Consider the following 17,305-nt stretch of genomic DNA (forward strand, 5'->3'; position numbering starts at 1 on the left):
ACATTATGCACTATTCGCAGCCATGTCACTGCGATCGGAAGAGCTGACTTCACTCTTCCAAAATCTGACAGCAGAGCCATAATCACGCTAACGAAACCAATTCAAAGTTACCACCACGGTCAAGCCAGCCCGGAGATGAATTTGACGTAACAAGAGAGTGTGTGGTTATGATTATGATTTCTAATAAATCAGCACTTAAAAACGACAGATTTGTGGATAAATTTCCTATATTTAGGTCTGATACGCAGGCAGGACCACGCTTGACACTCGACTCTGGAACCCTTTGTCTTATTCAGCGATTGTGATTATTGGACCACTGTGATTCACAGCCAACAAAAAAAATCCATTTGAAATTTATTGACATCAACTTGCACAATCCCCATCAGGCTATGCAACGACTGTAAATCTGACTGATATTGACTCTCCTTCTGGACCCCAGCTGGGCACAACGCCTAGATGGGTCCCGAGTGCACAGCTGTTCAAGGTTGTGGATATCAATGTCACTTTACAGTGTGTTGGTCAATATCACCGAGTACACTTTATATTGCACCAGAGAAATGGTAATTCCTCCACCACTTGGGCCGTATTTTTTCCCTTCCAGTTTACCACCATAAGGAGGTATTTTGTCTTTGCATATACCGGGCCGCAATGGGGACGTCTGAGAAGGGACTGTCTTGAAAAGTAGAGGTCAAAGTTTTCAACTTGTCAGTCCTTTCACTTTTTCAGCGGCAGTTACGGTGGGAGTCCTGACAGTAAATCAATGCTCGGCCGATCATGCTTCTGGACGTCCCAGAACAGATGGGGGTTAATAACAGACACAATAAAAGCTAAAAAGGTTGGTAGGCCTACATCCAAACTTCCAAGATGTTTTCCGCTTCTCAGTCATGTCAAAAATAATAGAATGCCTAGGTGGAGAAATAAATGCTGAAATTCAACATGATAAAGATGTCAAGCTAAATAAACACACTATCATAGTAATACATTCTTTACGTGATAATGAACATCATTACATGTGAATGTATAAACTTGTCAAGGCTGTGGCAATCGTGAGCAGGTTATCCCTCTAGGCATAATATTACGTAATACAACGTGTGGTACTTACCTGTGCTTGGACAAACTCGTTCCTCTCCACATCGAAGTCAGGCACCAGACTAATCCGGGAGATGTGACGTGCAAACATTCCCCGCTGCAGACTTGCCGTCATAAAAATGATGGAGGCCAGACAAAAGGCGAACATTACAGTTGACCTTTTGGCCCGGCTCAAGATGCGGAACCGCATGGCGGAACACCGACTACCGCTCTCTCACAGTTCGGTCGAACAATGCAAAGCGCGTATGCTCCACGATTGGTTAACTTCGAAGTGGTACCTGAACCTTCATGATCGGGTGTTGTGCAGTTCCATGTGTCCTTGCCCTTTGCTCATACATGTACATGTACATGTGCGATAATGTACATGTACAACGTGCACGTGAATTAAGCACAGAATAAGAAGCTAAAGATCAGACGAGAATGGATTACTCGAAACTTTGCCCACGAAGTAAAACCAATCAAGCAAAGTTGCGATAACGAGATATGTTGTGAGCAGTATTTAAAGTGAAGCAAATCACGGTTCAAGTTGAACATACGTGTACATGTATTTCCTTCATCGCGAATCATGGATTCGCACGATAAAATCACAGAAAAAATGTCACATGATGTCGGACCCCATGAAACTCAACATCATAAAAGTATTTCCTTTTCTGACAGGTTCACTGCAGAAATTACCAGGAAACGATGATGATCATGAAACGGTGTCGAGCGATATCACCCAGAGTGCGGCTGGCACGGATATCCTTCGAGGAAATGGCCTCCTGACCTAAATGGAATATGCATTATTGACCCAGGAATTTGGCAAGTACATAATTAAGATAGCATGGCTCACGAATCACGAGACAACAACCTCAACCGTGTTGCTGACTTGCACTATCCTCGCGCTTGGTCCGTGCATGGAAGTTCTCAAACTCTGGTTTTAAGTTGTCAGAGAATTGACCACCACGCTGCACGGAGCCGCGGAGCTGACAAAGCACGTCTCGGGGAACCAACCGGGAAGAAGGGGAGGCTGGCATACGAAAACAATGTCTCGTGTGGTAGCTACTTTCCCAGCATGGAGCCCGGTTGTGGTTCCTTCGTCATCTCGAAATACCTCGCAGATGACAGCGGGCGTAAGTGTTCGGTTGGCAGACTATTGCTCAATAACTGCGACTCGACGACAATGTGGCAAACTGTTGTACTTTCGCCGAAATCTTGGCAGCACATGGGCCAACCTCTAGGCAAACCGCCTCACAGTTTCGCAATGACCTTATACGTCGTGGCGACGATCCTGGGTTGTGAACGACGAGACAGCTGGCACGCACTTGTTGCTAGCTGCAAGACGCGATCTGCGCCGCGACTGGGGCAAAGTCAAAGGTTGACCCAGTGCAAGGTCTCAATCGACTTCACAGGTTTCAGAAGTACAGGTTGAAGTGATCGCACATAGAATTGGGCTAGCGGTTGGTTTAGTCTTGGAACATGGAGGTAGAAAAAGAGCCAAGATCTAAGGATTACATGTTGTACATGTACATGAGTGAGACCTGCCCATTTCGTGCTCAAAGATCGCTGGAGGAACTTTGGAGAAACGGCAATACACTAAATTGGACTAAACAATCAGGATATTAATCATACGTATTGAAGTTGAACAATAGCAACCTTTATCTTTTGATCGAATTCTTTTTGGGGAAGTCTTGCATACTAAATAAAAGAACACTGCAGGGACGAGGAAAGTTCTTGGTAAACGGTACGATGTCATGACCCTACATCCTTCAAATCCTTCCTGTCTTTTTGTCGGTGCCAACATCGCATGGAATTCTCATCCTTCCTCCATGGTTTAACATCGTTACTAATTCTCTGCAAATTTGTGATACGAATATGCAGAAAAAAATTCACCAAGGACACTGACTTAGCCGTGGTTTTCGGCTTGTAGGAAGACAGCCTGTTAGGGTGAAAGGTCGGTGTGACATCTTAGACATGAACAGCTTGTGTCTCTGAAACATCTGAACATGTCTAACTGGAAAAAAATACTAATCGCATGTCAACCACGCATCGTGTCAAAGTTCATCCGTGGCCACCATGAATCAATTTTTTATTTGTTTGTCCAATCAAACACAGTCATAGCATTCATTGTCTAACAGTTTTGCTTCCATCATGTAGTAACGGTGGTCAGGACTTCAACTTACAATAAACATCCTGATGCAATGGGTTCCACTCGTGAGAACTTGCAACTGTTGTGTAACCTCCCTTTTTATAGCTCCATGGTATGACATGGCCTATTAGCCAAATCGTAAAACTTCCTATCCCAACGAGAACGCGAGTTTGGATCCCCCGTCAGTGCAAGATCACAAACCGTCCCCGGCCTTGGCAGAAACACGGAACAGCTGCAAATGTTGCCTTTTTCAGTGCGACAAGGTATCGAATTTCTCAACTTTGCTGACGACGAGGTTCTTCCTGTTCCCGCATTTCCAATTCGATGAAACATTCAACACCTGTTGATCAGTGTTCAACATGGCATATGCAAATATCAATGTGCACACAGGCCGAGGAACACCAAATGGCCTTCGTCGTTACTAACATTTCCACAAAGATAGCCTGGAAACAAACTCAAGGCTGACTGGCACGGCTAAGGGATCTTTTATCATACTACACGGTGGACGAATACTGGTTTCCAAGGTCCGACAATGGCATGGTCAGCAGGTGCAGTAGGCGCTTCCTGTAATTACTTCTGTTTATTCATTTGGGTAATACTATACTTGTAGAAAAACAACGTAAATCAACCCAATGGTCCTCCGTTCACGGACACCACGCAAGTAGAAATAGCTCAAAAATGAGTTTTAGTACGGAAAGAAAAAAAACTTTTCAAATACCGAAGCAAAACAAACTTTTGAAGTTACAAAACAACAACAACAAAAGCCCCACCAGAACAGGCGAATATCAAGACCATTAAACTCAAAGGAATAGCACAGACAAATGAAATATTTAATACGAGAAAGAAAATTGATGAGTCAATCACTTCCATTTCTTGACAAGGGTGAAAAGTTCAAATTTATCATGAATATCAGAACTTGTCGATAGTAATAAAAAAATCTCTTCACTATTCACTTCACTATTTGAAACAATCACATTCAATCTGATAAATGGAATGTCTAGAGTTCACACTGAGGTCGGTCTCGAACTGCGCAACACCCGAATGACGGAGCGGTTGAAGTACGTGACACTGAGGGGTTTTGCTTCTGCAACAAGGCAAAATTTGATTTCTTCCAGCAACATGTCAATGATTTATGATGGTCGGACGACACGGTTTTCGGAGGGGGTAGGGTTGTGGAATCTACTTCTGGGACTCTGTGCGGTCTTTTTCTGTCAGGTGCCCGCAATAAATGACTCGGATACTGGAACGACCTACAGGTTACGGGCGGCGGAGGCGAGCCCAAGAAAGCCCAGATGGACTGACACCGACAGAGCGCCCTCAACAGAGTTTGTAAATACATCATGATGTCTTTAGTCAACAACGTTCGACTTTTTTTCTCCAGAAAACAAACCTGAAAATCCTGAAGTCAATAACACACGTCAGTATATTGCAGAAAAGTAGTAAGTGGACAAGCAATATCATAGACTAACGATCAATGGATTGCGTACGAGCAGCACTTTCAATGGGAAGAAAAGAATGTCAATTGCATTGACCTTTTTTCAAATTTGTGGTATTTTAATAGCAAGAAAGAAAACCTATTATAAACAAGCCTTGATTTGAAGTTCATATATAACACACTGTAGTATAAAAGCCAACTCAACAAAGGGACTATTTCTCTCGTCCAAGTCAGATCGTGCATGATAACATCGCGCAAAGGCTAACGAGTTCGCCTTTTTTCAGACTGGCAACATTCTGACAACAGAGGGCTCATCACAACATCCTCCCGGTACTTTAACGCCCTAACCTCGTTGAGTTCCTAACCTGGCTGTTGCTCTATGGTGTCCTAACCTGGTCACACAAATACATGAACTGTAAATAAGAAATTTTACAGCTTTTTCAACAACTTGGAAAAAGCCCTATTTGATTTGATCCAGCAAACTGAAAAAACAGGAAAATCTACTACAGTGTCACCAAGGACTTCAAAAATTCCAGCATCTTCGGAACAATCTTACGATACATCGAGCTAATAGTAACAATAGCAGCCATGCAAACAGGTGCAAATACACTTGGGGTCAGCCCAGTGTAACTGAACTTGTTCAGGGACTGACATCAGTTGCTTCCATTTTCTGGATTATCTCCAAAGATTCACTCTTCTTCAGTTCGGCGTCAAAAAGTCTCTTCAAACCGGCCAGTTTTTCTCGGCCAGCAAACATTCCCTTCACTGAATGTCCATGTCCTCCTCTTGTTGTTGTGCCTTAAAATTCTGAACGCTGATCTGAAAGAGTTAAAAGATAAAACAGGAAACGCAATCATGTCGAGTCTTGGGGGGGGGGAAATTCAGTGAGTAGCCTGTACACAGTAATTCTTTTAGTCAAAATATAAAACGCACCTCAAACGTTTCTAAGACGTGCTCCGACAGTGCCGTTAAATCAGACAGGCCTTTCTTGAAGACGTCGACTGCGGGTGAACCTGAGGAATTGAAAAAAATGGTAGAGATCATTTAAAGGGGCGTGTCCAACATGCTTACAAGGGAGAAATATAAACATCTGTCCATTCTGAATTGGCATCATGCTAAGCCCAAACAAAAATTACCTGTCTGTGTCTTTTTTGTTCTCCTTTTTCCTTTTTTTTTGGGGGGGGGGCAAAGTAGACACATGTAGGTCTACTGCTCATGCTTCACAGCTAAATTTTTCTGCTGTCAACAGTGCAAAACAACTGTGGAAATCTCTAACTAAACAAGGGAGAAGTTTAGACCACCTTGATTCGGTTATTAACAAAAATTCAAGCCAGCCTACCTACCTTTTGTTTGAATTCTGAGATTCACTTTATTCTCAGATGGGTGGGGTATGCTGTAGCCGCAAAACTCAACATCCGGGCTGAATGAGGATATAAAGTGTACACGAATTAAATACAAACTCGGGAAATTGTTAAAATCCAACAGACGATCATCTCAGGACATGGCTGGGCAACAGAGAAGTGCCAGACAAGCCATGTTGGGGATTTGGAAAGGGGGAGATGTTGCATATAGAATTACACAAAACAAAAATGTGGAAAGCAGTGGACAGTTTCCAAAAGACCTCAATCCTTTGGATAATATTTGATCAAAGGGAATATGGACCTGTGCCTCAGTGAGATTGTGAGAGGGGCCACGGAAATCTTTCAAAAGAAAAAATTCCATACACAAGTACCGGCATTTATTATTACATTCTTCCCTGTAGCCGCCTATTAGCCATGCGAAAGCAGTAAAATGTCCCCAAAAAGTCAATGTGAGCAGAGAAAATGTTGAGGTATTCCCTTAGAAAACACTTTGAATTTTTCAGACCAAGTCTCAATTCTCAAAGGGTTTGTGCACAGGATGGCAAGCAGCGTCCACCAATGGAATTCTCTCCCTTTCAAACACATAGCAATGGACCCTCCGCACATCCTTATTAACACAGGCTAATGCACAGAACACTAACAGCAAGATCATGCATTTGAGACTTTTCGTTCTTTAAGCTTTTGTCAAACTCGGGCTTAAAATAATCAATGGGAAACACATCACTGCAGTTGCGCCAAATTCTTGATGTGAGGTATGCATTTAGCGAGTGCAGAACGAAGGAAGGGGCTGTGTGACCTGCGAACGAGTACTGGTACCAATGCAGTTAGAGTTTCCCAAGTTCACATTCCAGCCGCTGTAGGGTACTCACTTCTTCATGATCATGTACCGGAGGGCGTTGCCCAGGGTGTGGTCCTCGTTGTGGAGAACAAAGGTCAGGCAGGTGTTGTCCCCCGTTAGCTCAGTGCCTGCCATTTGAATCTGCAAGGAAAAATTACGGTGAGTACAATAGTGGTGTGGACATGTAATTCTATGCTACATATGTATGTGTATACAAAGCCGGTGTGACATGTGAGAGAATTCTGCCTATAAAAAGTATATCATAGGCCTAACTTATTGTTTAGCAGTTTTTCAGCAGAGGCAAATAAAAAATTGAAAAGGTAGCCTACTACTAGTGTGGCACGGATCACTCCCGATTTATCCTTATAAATCGGGAGTGATCTGTGCCACACTAGTGGGGCTAGGTGGGCCTAATCACGTAGTGCATAAACCACGCCAAGTGTTCTTACCACGCTCAGTCGACCAGGCTTCTCTTTGTCGTCCGCCATTATTTCCGTTCACAAGGTTAAATCACGAAATTTTCCTCGATCATAGTTTTCACGACATCACGTGTACAACAATATTCCGTTCAGTAAGCGTGCCATATCATACCAGCGCCATCATACATCGATACACGTGCACCGAAACTAACCACACTTCCTGGGAACTTCATATATGTACATGTAGATATATGGTTGAGCGTTTTATTCTGTCAAAACATGCAACAGCCGTTGGCGTTTCCGAGAGGTCAAAGTTGACGCAAATAATTTCATAATTCGTTGTCCTTTTCAGCACGATTTGCACGCGCCAGCTCGTAGAACTCGCTGCTGTGCCATAGACTTCATTTGCAGTTTTTGAAGAGTGATACATGGTAAAAATCATGATTCCATAGGTACTGAAAACTAAATTGGATTGAAAGGTAAGACTTGATTACGATTAAAGGATCCAGTTGCTCTGTCTCACAAGCGATCGCGTTGACGCTTGTTGATGCTGTCTAAATAGCATGACCCTAACCAAGGCCTATTCAACAGGGTGGATGGGCCTGCCTGGGCATGAAGGCGATATACATGTATATGAATATGGAAAGAATTCCATGTAGATAGCGACAGACGTCACTGATTTTTGTCTTTGCACATGTGACAGTCATACATGCCCAAAAATCAAATTTAGCAGTAAAAAAGTTGAGGTAATAATCACTTAACACTTTGAATTTTGTACACAGTGGCATCCTGTATGGAGTTCTTTCCATGAAATGTTGTTGATCTTGTTTGAAAGCATGACCATGTTACCAATATATTTTCCCAGTCCAGGCAAGGTTTTGAACATACAAGGTGGGATGTTGGCCAAAGCAAGTAAATTAGATGTGGTCTGGCGAAAACTGCTGCTGACGAAGTTCTTCACAAAAGGATGGGGATCAGTGGACAACTTAAAAAGGTACCATGCAGTTATCAGCAGTAAAAGATGTCATATGGAAGCTGTGATGTTTGGAAATAAATGAATCCGGACACATTATCGGTTTCTGCCAGAAAGCTCCTCATAACATTTGGCCAGTTTTATTTTGCAACAAGGAAAGTTATTGAATTTTTGTTATTGAAGTTGGCACAATGCTTAAAACTACAGATTGTTAATTTTCAGTGATATGATTTGCTTACAGATACGTGTAAATGTATAGCCTATACACTTAATACAGGCCTGAGAATGTGATTTCCATGTGATGAGCATTTTCTGTGGAAGTTAATCGCAATGTATACGAAATTTAGCTCTCTATATACAATTCATAGGTACACCAACGCCGTGTGCAGATAAATATAGCAGTCATGACCCAGGGATATGTGACATTGACATGGTGAAAATTGTTTTGATTTTATCTTTTTTTTAGGATGTGTAAGTTTGGCCAAGTGATTTCTGATCGTTCACGCTGCAAACTCCTTGTGGACAAGACCTACCCAGTCTTCATTGACAAAGTATGGAATCGCATTTTATGTTAAGTGATTGACTGTAAACGTTGATAGCAGTGATGTGCAGTGTGTTTTTTCCTTAGTTATGCCGTGAGAGCTGAGTGGAATGGGCAGTTATCTGTGTTGATAGTACAGAGGAGATTACAGGGAACTGATTGTTTACAGAGTTCAGAGAAATTTCCTAGTTCTGTGATCAACTAAACACTTTAGAAACATTTCAAATTCTGAAGGTATTTGCAAGGTTTTTTTTATATCCCTGTCTTGTCTGGTACCACACATTCCTAATTCCAAATCATCCACATTTATGGAGCTCTTTTTGTTGTGAGATATTTTCGTGTTGAGCCATTTCTTTGCAGGATCATATGTTTGAAGGCTTGTTTCATTTCATTGATTTACTGTAGATGTTTTTTTTACAGAATGAACAGAGGGGCGAGTGCAGAATCTTGGAGGGGCATTTCGTGTCTCCGTTTGCCAAGTACATAAAAGGGATTATGCCCAAAGAAGTTGAAACAGCCAGGTAATTACTTCAAGAATTTGACCCTAAGAGCAGTTCGAAAGTGTAGCTTAATTGTAGGTAGCTTATGTCACAAAAAAAGAGAACAATTTTGTAAGCCAAAGACTGGTAGAGTGCACCCCTAATGAAACAAGTTGATTCTTTTGAGACAGAACTTTGCTTTCTGGACTTTTTGTTAATTTTGTATTAAACAGGTTTCCCTTGAATGTTGGGAGCAATTTTTAAACAAATGATTGTAAAGGAAAGAGAACAGTTAGTGAGCCAAGATGTTGACTGCATACATGTGACACTTCTATTTAACTTTAGGTTTCAGGTTATTTTACCGTCGACATGGAAATCTGAAAGAAAGCCAATATGCATCCACCTGGCTGGCACAGGGGACCATGTGAGTACATGTTCATATGCCAATCCTCAGCGTGATCTGACTAGTGAGCCAGGTTGATTTTTATGAAGGAAATCAGTGCATCAATGGATTTGTTGCAGTGTTTGCATACTTTGTGAAGATGATGCTCCCTTTTGACTGTCGGACTGCATTTGACTTTGTATCTATTCTTCTGATATGAAGGGCTTTTGGAGGCGGAGAACCATCATGGCCAGGCCCCTGCTGAAGGAGCACGGCATTGCATCTATAATCCTGGAGAATCCGTTCTATGGACTGCGGAAACCCAAAGAGCAAAGGTTAGTCTGTCTGTGATTTAAACCAAATTATTGATGGATTTTAGATGAGAGCCTAAGAGAACAACACTACTTTCATCCGTATTGACATTTGTGTGAGTCTCAGAAGATACACGTACCTGTTTCAAATAAAACACTCATATAAACAATGCTTGTCATTTAGTTTTCAGCTGTCTGCTTGTGTACAAAGAAGCAATGAGTTATTGGCCATACCTGTTTAAAAGATAATGGTGATTTTTGAATTGCTCTTATTGTAACAGCCGTTCCAGCCTTCTTAATGTAAGTGACCTTTTTGTGATGGGAGGTGCACTGGTTCTGGAGACGCTGACACTCTTGCACTGGTGTGAGAAGGAAGGGTATGGCCCGCTTGGTGTCTCAGGAATATCCATGGGCGGCCATGTAAGATTTTGAAGCTGCTTTTTCATTTGTTGGTGTTCCAGTTTTGGTCTTTTGAATCGTCTTGATGCATTCCTCTTGCATGTGTGAAATTGGGACCAAAATGCACAAATTAAAGTTAACCACTCCAATGGTGAAAACTTGCAGTATTATATTTTTGTTGTGGGTTTATGAATCGCAAAATGACCAGAATCGCAGTGCCCTGTAGTGTACTGTGACTACCAATTTTGACTGTTACAATAGTTGCCCCCAAAGTGACTTTTGCATAGGGTTGATAATAATGCTTGTTTGTACAGTACGAAACACATTTAAATGTATTACATAAGTGTCATTGAGGACGTCTTTCTCTATAACTTTGAAGTTTGTTGGCTTGTGTGTACATGTACATTACTTTCAAGGTAAAACTCAAATATTGATCTTGATTTACTTCATGATTTTCCCCAAAGACTCTTTGTTTAAAGTGTGATATTTGTACACTACACCATATGCATACCATGGAAACCGACAACTTTTCATGACAACTGGAGAGTTTATCCATGTTTAAATTCACAGAATGTTCCTTTAAATTTAATATGCAACTGTCATGCATGTGTCTAAAAGGATAGTTGAACATTGAATATGCAAATACATGTACTGTTATCTGTATTTGCGGATTATTTCTCAGGCCAAATAAGCTCAACCGTTTGTATTGGCTCTGCATTAGAAGGATGTCAAAACAGTTGTGGTCAAAAGGTTGTTGGTGGGTTAACAGCCCTTTAACAGAAAAAGAAGTACTAGTACATGTAGATACCAAACTGATAAAATTTAGAGAGAACGTACGTACGATGCTAACATCCATTCACAAAATTGGCAATTTACAACACAAACTTTTTACAAATCTACAGATCTAAAATATTCATACATAAAACAATGAGAAGTGATTTACCTTGCCCCGTTCCTCTCTGCTGCTGAATGATATGATTCACACTATCTTCCAAAGATCTTCCATGTGTGCATGCTCACACTCTTCATGAAATGTCACCCTCTGTGAAAGTTAACCCTGACCCTGCCAGATTCTTCAAAATCAATCTGGGATATTCAAGAGGCTTGTTCAAGATTTTAAAATGTAGGAAGTCGAAACTTGGCTGCTATTATTTTACATGAAGCTGATGGCCCCGGAAAGGTAAAGTACCAAATATGTCCCACTGTCCTGCACAGTGGTTGATTTTGAAGGGTTTCAGAAGATCTCTCACAAACATAGTAAAGGCACATGCAGTACCATGATTCATTCGCTTGTGACTCTGGCCATTCTCTTATCTCACAGATGGCTACTCTTGCGGTCACCAACTGGCACAAACCCATTGCCCTTATCCCTTGCCTTTCCTGGAGTAATGCCACACCAACATTCACCCAGGGGGTAATGAGCGGTTCCATCCCGTGGGAGACCCTGGCCTCTGAGTACGTCTTCCACTCGGAATATGAAGCAGAGATCCTCAGGAAACTCATGAAGTGCCCCCAGGTAAGTCAAATTGTTCAGAGTGAACATCTTCATCTTGTTACTGATCTGCATTTAGTGCATTTACCAACTTTGGTTTTCATAAATAGCAAATGTTTTCTTGTGAGAAATCTTTCTGATTTGTTTTATTTAGTATGATGCCTACAGACTTGGTCAAGAGTTTGCGGCCAATTTTCCAGAGAGTATGGAAGAACTTCAAAGCGTCACACTGAAGTCTGGAGTGAGGTGTTCATGTCAAAACCAACGGAAGCCTGACCAAAAAACAACAGCAAGTGCTTCTCAAGATGGACAAGGATATGTAATCACCTCACCAGACGATATGGGTAATGTTGAACCCAACCAGCAATCTTCACAGTGCAATGTGGCCAGCAAAGTCGAATCAGTTCCAAGAGATAAAGACCAATACCAAAGTAGCAGTATTCCTAAAACCGAAAAGGATGTACCATCATCCAGAGACATCTGTCAGAAGTGTTCCCAGATGGCAAATACCAATGGTGCCTCAGATACAGACTACCAGTGCATGCGTACACAGAATAGGTCAAGAGATGGCACCGAGAGTTCAGTGGGAAGCTTCTCAGATGGTTCCTTTCAATCTGATTCAGATGGTGATTCTTCCAAAACGAACACTTGCAGACAGAATGCCAGTCAACCTCCGTCAGATAGTGCATCAAGTTTGGATTCGGTAGAGGGAACTGACAATAGAAAACGGGAGGTAAACGAACAAGTTGATGGGACAGTTTCTAGCACCAGAGTAGGTGATCCCAAGGTAGAGTTAAAAGCTGGTGATAAGGTGAAAGGGACAAGGAAACAGTCCAAACAGGAGAATGAGGCTTTGCGGAATGAGGCGCTGCAGTTTATGAAGGGGGTCATGGATGCGGCCACATTTGTTGGGAACTTTTCCAAGCCGGTAGATCCGGAGCTCGTCTTGACAGTCTTGGCTAATCAAGATGCTTACATTCCTTGGTATCAGATGCCGAGCTTGAAGGAGTTGTGGCCAGGGATGGAGGTACGTTGGATAAATGATGCCTCTGGGAAATGTTTGTTTTGAAATTTACTCAGCCAGTTGTGTTCCTGATCTAAGACCACATTTGAGGGTGTCTTGTAAGAATGGTCAGTGTCCTTGACTTATCCTTACATCAGAGCAGTGTTGAGTATGGGTCTTGAACTTGGGATGAATGAGTACCAAATCTGATCCTGAACAGCACTTTTGAATCTGTGCAACACCATTCCAGCCTCTTAAAACAACTACAGATCTTAACGGTAGTTATTTCAAAAGGTTGTTTCAGAAATTATGACAAGTATTTTTGAATCCTCTTATTTTGCCACCTCTGCCATGTGTACATATCTCAATAGTACATTTCTGTGTTGCGTTGCAGGTACGATACGTTAACTCAGGTCATGTTGCTGCAATTCTTTTCAAGCAGCATCACTTCAGGTGAGTATTTACATTTCAATTCCTTGGTTCAGGTACATTTACCCTCCTGTAAGTTTCTACAGGAAATCACAAACTCTAGAGCAAATAGAACTACAGTCTTCACCATGTTTGCATTGAAGCTCACCTCATCTGAAGATACTTCCTTGTCTTTCCCATTACTTGTGCCTAGGCGGGCCATCCGTGATGCCTTTCAGAAGATGGAGAAGAAGTACCGTGGAGTCCTCCCCGAAGAATCGTGATGCCAGTTGTGACAAGCTACAGCCCTGTAAACTGATAACCAATAAGTGTTGTTAATTGTTTGTGTGTGTGTGCTTATACCCATTTGCTTTGATTGAATTAAATGTTAAGTTTTTGAATGACAATGCAAAATTGTATGCACTCTGCTTGATTGAATTTATGACAACTGTCCAGTTTGTATTACATGTAGGACTTGTTTTATCAGCTGTACTTTGGCAAGCCTACATTGACACTGGTTGCTGTAATGTAGCACAGATGTTTTTTACTTAAACATTCGGGACCTCTAAGTAATAAGAAATTAAATGGAATGGTAATGAATTGTTTCTGTCATGTGTATTACCTGTGTCAGAATGTATTGGGTATACATTCTTGTAAAATGACCACTCACTACATGTAAAAGTATCAGCTGAGGTTTTGAAATGCCACGATATTCAAAATATTTCCTTCCTCAGTTATTCATGCAATATTGTTTCTTTAAAAATGCTCCAGTTTATTTCCTTCACGTGTTTCATTGCCAGGGTCAGAAAACAACAGTGTTTCATTGCACATTGTATTTCAGAGGATTCTCAAAGATTTACTGTCGTTTTTTTAATGAAATTAGACTAACATTGAATTGGAGGACTGGGGGCGTGAACACAGCGATGCACATTGTTGACTCTCTTACGTTATGGATGATATCTGATGATGCTAACTTTGCAGAAATGTGTTGGGGATTGTGAGGGTAATCCTCTTGGAGAATGAACCCTTTCGTGGAAGAAAAGTATCTTGTCCTTGCACTACTGACCATTCCTTAGCAGTCGGCTCTAGATCCATTGGCTTTAGATCATTTGCCATAAATAGTACAAAAGGCAGGAAATTCCAAATACAGTAACAGATATGGCTTTTGATACTTACCAGTTGGGTATTTCACTCTATTAAAGATATTGACAGGCAGACAGAACGTAATCAGCCCAATGTGATTGGAAATGTGACCACAGATGCACTACAGATTGTTAAAAGTTCAACACACTGCAATTCTGTTAGGTGTAAACATTATGCTTGGCCATCGAGTTTGTTGCCTACGGCAAGTATCCAAACAGTCATTTTTCTCAGAACAAGCAGCACAGAAGGAAAAACTTACAACTTGTCACTTTATCAAGATTAAAATCATAAGAACTGTATCAAACAAATTAGTGAATTGGTAGGGAAAGGGTTAATAGAGAAATACTTGGTAAACTGATTTATTTTGAGAAGGGGGCGAGATGCTAAATTCTCAGAGATAATTACATTTGGAGATTAGAAGAATTTTTTTTGTATTTTCCTGATCTGTTAATCCTCAGAACCTGAACTGAGTCAAAGTTGATTTATTAATTAAGGATAAAATGGGCATTTAAAATTTCATGTAGTTGATTTTTCTTTACATGCTTTTATGGTTATAGTAATTGTTATCAGAGATTTTTGTCGTAAAAGACTTTTTATTGTTAAGACGTTGCCCTCAAAAATATCCAAACGAATTCGCTGGTTGGCATTTTTAATGGCAAAAAAGAGAACAGTTATTTAGATAAAGGAATTTCAAATGGGAGAAAAGCTTGCCAAGATGCCTATTGAAGTTTAAAATGTTTTTTTCATGGAAACAAAACAGAGAAAAGTATTCAAAATCCATGTGTTCTGAGTGCCAGTTGATACTCATAAAATCAAGACTACAACATAAGTGTATTTTCAGGACACATTACTGTTAAGGTATGCATTTAGATAGCTTTGTGTTTAATCAAATCCAAATTTTGTTAAGCAAAAAATGCTGCTTGAAATTTGTTTAGTAACAAATCAAATGTATTGAAATCAACTGAAAGGTTCAACGACAAAACAGCATTATGTATATAAATATTAGTAACATTTTTGTTGAGGTTTGTTTATGTTTGGAATGCCTTTAAAACGGCAATCAGTATTTGCCTTAATTTGGTTAAATACAGACTCGGAAGGACAAAGGGAGGTTGACTTAAATATGAAGAATATCTTCATAAATACCTGCACGAGAGAATGATTGGGAATTAAAAATGATTTTGAATGATCTTTACACGTGCATTTTAAAACAGCGTTTGGAGTCCCATTTTCTTGGAAAGTCTTATGGGGAGCCATAGATATGTTGAAGAGTGGACGTGTATATCCACTGAAAAGACATGATTTATGTTAGTGTTTTCAAGGAAAATGTGTAAAAGGCATTTGTTGGCCTTTAAAGTAATATTAGGTGTCGCCAAAATTAGAGAGCCCACTGCTCAAATTTCAAACAGGTGCACTGGCTGATATAACCTGACTTAAAAGATGGCACTGTGTTTACAGTTAAATAATTATGAGATGGATGAGTAAGAATGGCTTAATGCACTCTCTGAGCTCAGTTGGTTCAGATTCGTTCCCATTGGTCCGGTTAATGTCGATTGCTTAGACCTAATTAAAAATTCTGTTCCAAAAGGTGCACCATAAAATACAAGTGTACAAATCTTTGAAAATATTCCACAAAGGAAACAGATTCATATGTCTTCAAAGTTGCTTTGATCAAGATATAATTCTTAAGTGAATTCACTGTAGCCATACTCAGGTATACATGTACATGCTGCCACATTTAAGAGTTCAATGTACGGCCGTCATTTGACACCTGTGCACAAACGATGTGAGACTGGTCGTTAAAAAAGTGCTTGCTGAGAATGTTTCAATTTTTGCCTGATAAATTTGACTAATATTCACTGATGGCGAAAATTGCTGATATCGTGAATGGAACTATTATCCAACAGTTCAACATACCGCCATTTCAGCTGTTCTACCGTGATTGAGATGCCAACGGCGCGAAAATCAAATTTATGTACATGCAGTCGTAAAACTTGAACTGTAAGGAACTAATTAAGAATCGAACGACTGAAATACACTTCAAAACAAAATATTTAAAGCATGACAATGAAAATCAGAAGATGTATCTTTTGGAGCCACAGTTGGGGATCTCATTGCAATTTATTTGAGGACAGCTGCTATTGAGCAGACGACAGTCTAGCAAGAAATGTACGGCGCGATATGTACGGTGAGCCCATGACCTGTCACAGCTAGCCAGCCCTCCGTAGATATATGAGCTGACATTTCGACATTTCTGTGCACATGAAGTCTTATTGCTGACTCAAAAACCGCTAATTAAATATACAGATTAGCTGGAATTAAGAATTGAAAGAGGATGTGCCTACCTACGATTCTAACGATCAGCGATGGTGTGAAAATCTGTCCAATTTCCAGGCAGCATCCATATCCATTACCGTCTATATTCCATAATCTCGGGCGAGGTCGATTTGTGAGTCACTGAAGAAAAACGGTGTACTGAGAATTGCTGCGGAAATAGAATTAAAGATAACCGTTTGCAAATCTGAAGGCAGATAAAACTCAATCAGAATTCTGTCCAAGGATGGGCTACGACGGGGAAGGCTCTTAAGTATTGCGTACAGCTGCAGAGCAGACGAAAAGTGAAATCATTAGGCTTGGTCTCAAAAAATAAACGAGCCAATGAAAGTAAACAATGAAGAGCGCCACCTACCTGAGACGATGAAAGTCGTATCTAATCAAACATTTTAATCAGTTTTCATTCTCTGCCTTAATAACTTCGCCTTTCTGAAGGCAAACAAAAAAGAACAGACTTGTATGTTTTCATGAAGGCAGTATAAAATAACTGCACGTTGGAAAATTTCAAATGAAACCGCCATAGTCAAATTCTGACTGGATGTTGCCGTGGTATTCAGAAGCAAAATTGGTCAC

The 17,305-nt window shown here is 40.7% G+C and overlaps 3 protein-coding genes across 6 annotated transcripts in view; 1 reads left to right on the plus strand and 2 right to left on the minus strand.

Moving 5' to 3' along the window:
- Positions 1 to 13,553, minus strand: part of LOC110984100 (carbohydrate sulfotransferase 14-like) — a 34,693-nt gene extending 21,140 nt beyond the window's left edge. The window contains exon 1 of one of the 2 annotated variants that reach the window (XM_022243923.2): positions 13,428 to 13,553. In XM_022243923.2, the coding sequence (XP_022099615.1) occupies positions 13,428 to 13,481 (54 nt within the window). In that variant the 5' untranslated portion in view covers positions 13,482 to 13,553. Of the gene's footprint in view, positions 1 to 1,102; positions 2,739 to 13,427 lie in introns of those variants that run through there. The other variant, XM_022243922.2, reaches the window with a different exon arrangement.
- Positions 4,027 to 7,493, minus strand: LOC110984102 (DNA-directed RNA polymerases I and III subunit RPAC2-like). Its single transcript, XM_022243925.2, has 5 exons — positions 7,301 to 7,493; positions 6,883 to 6,992; positions 5,996 to 6,072; positions 5,586 to 5,665; positions 4,027 to 5,471 (listed from the first exon to the last, which is right to left on the minus strand). Exons 1-5 carry the CDS (start codon positions 7,337 to 7,339, stop codon positions 5,415 to 5,417), a joined length of 363 nt encoding a protein of 120 aa, XP_022099617.1. The 5' UTR covers positions 7,340 to 7,493; the 3' UTR covers positions 4,027 to 5,414.
- Positions 7,598 to 15,609, plus strand: LOC110984099 (cardiolipin-specific deacylase, mitochondrial-like). 3 transcript variants are annotated; one of them, XM_087132874.1, is made up of 11 exons: positions 7,598 to 7,749; positions 8,136 to 8,264; positions 8,710 to 8,794; positions 9,190 to 9,305; positions 9,609 to 9,687; positions 9,868 to 9,980; positions 10,238 to 10,376; positions 11,677 to 11,871; positions 12,002 to 12,874; positions 13,245 to 13,303; positions 13,473 to 15,609. In XM_087132874.1, the coding sequence occupies exons 2-11, from the start codon at positions 8,167 to 8,169 to the stop codon at positions 13,540 to 13,542; spliced, it is 1,827 nt and encodes a 608-aa protein (XP_086989000.1). In that variant the 5' UTR covers positions 7,598 to 7,749; positions 8,136 to 8,166; the 3' UTR covers positions 13,543 to 15,609. The 3 variants fall into 3 exon arrangements, with proteins under 3 accessions (XP_086989000.1, XP_022099609.1, XP_086989001.1); XM_022243917.2 differs by having other exon boundaries at positions 9,205 to 9,305; XM_087132875.1 differs by having other exon boundaries at positions 7,609 to 7,749; positions 8,141 to 8,264.
- The last annotated feature ends 1,696 nt before the right edge of the window (positions 15,610 to 17,305 follow it).

The sequence above is a fragment of the Acanthaster planci genome, linkage group LG02 (genome assembly GCF_054643075.1).
Source record: "Acanthaster planci isolate LZ-2023a linkage group LG02, COTS_SCS, whole genome shotgun sequence".
Classification (NCBI taxonomy): domain Eukaryota; kingdom Metazoa; phylum Echinodermata; class Asteroidea; order Valvatida; family Acanthasteridae; genus Acanthaster; species Acanthaster planci.

Coding starts and splice junctions, on each gene's coding strand:
- LOC110984102 (XM_022243925.2), bottom strand. CDS start 7,339: ATGGCGGACGACAAAGAGAAGCCTGGTCGACTGAGCGTG. Junction 6,073..6,882: donor CGGTACATGATCATGAAGAA/GTGAGTACCCTA, acceptor ATCCTCATTCAG/CCCGGATGTTGAGTTTTGCG. Junction 5,666..5,995: donor TCTCAGAATTCAAACAAAAG/GTAGGTAGGCTG, acceptor TCAATTCCTCAG/GTTCACCCGCAGTCGACGTC.
- LOC110984099 (XM_087132874.1), top strand. CDS start 8,167: ATGTTGGCCAAAGCAAGTAAATTAGATGTGGTCTGGCGAAAACTGCTG. Junction 8,795..9,189: donor ACCCAGTCTTCATTGACAAA/GTATGGAATCGC, acceptor GATTTACTGTAG/ATGTTTTTTTTACAGAATGA. Junction 11,872..12,001: donor AACTCATGAAGTGCCCCCAG/GTAAGTCAAATT, acceptor TGTTTTATTTAG/TATGATGCCTACAGACTTGG.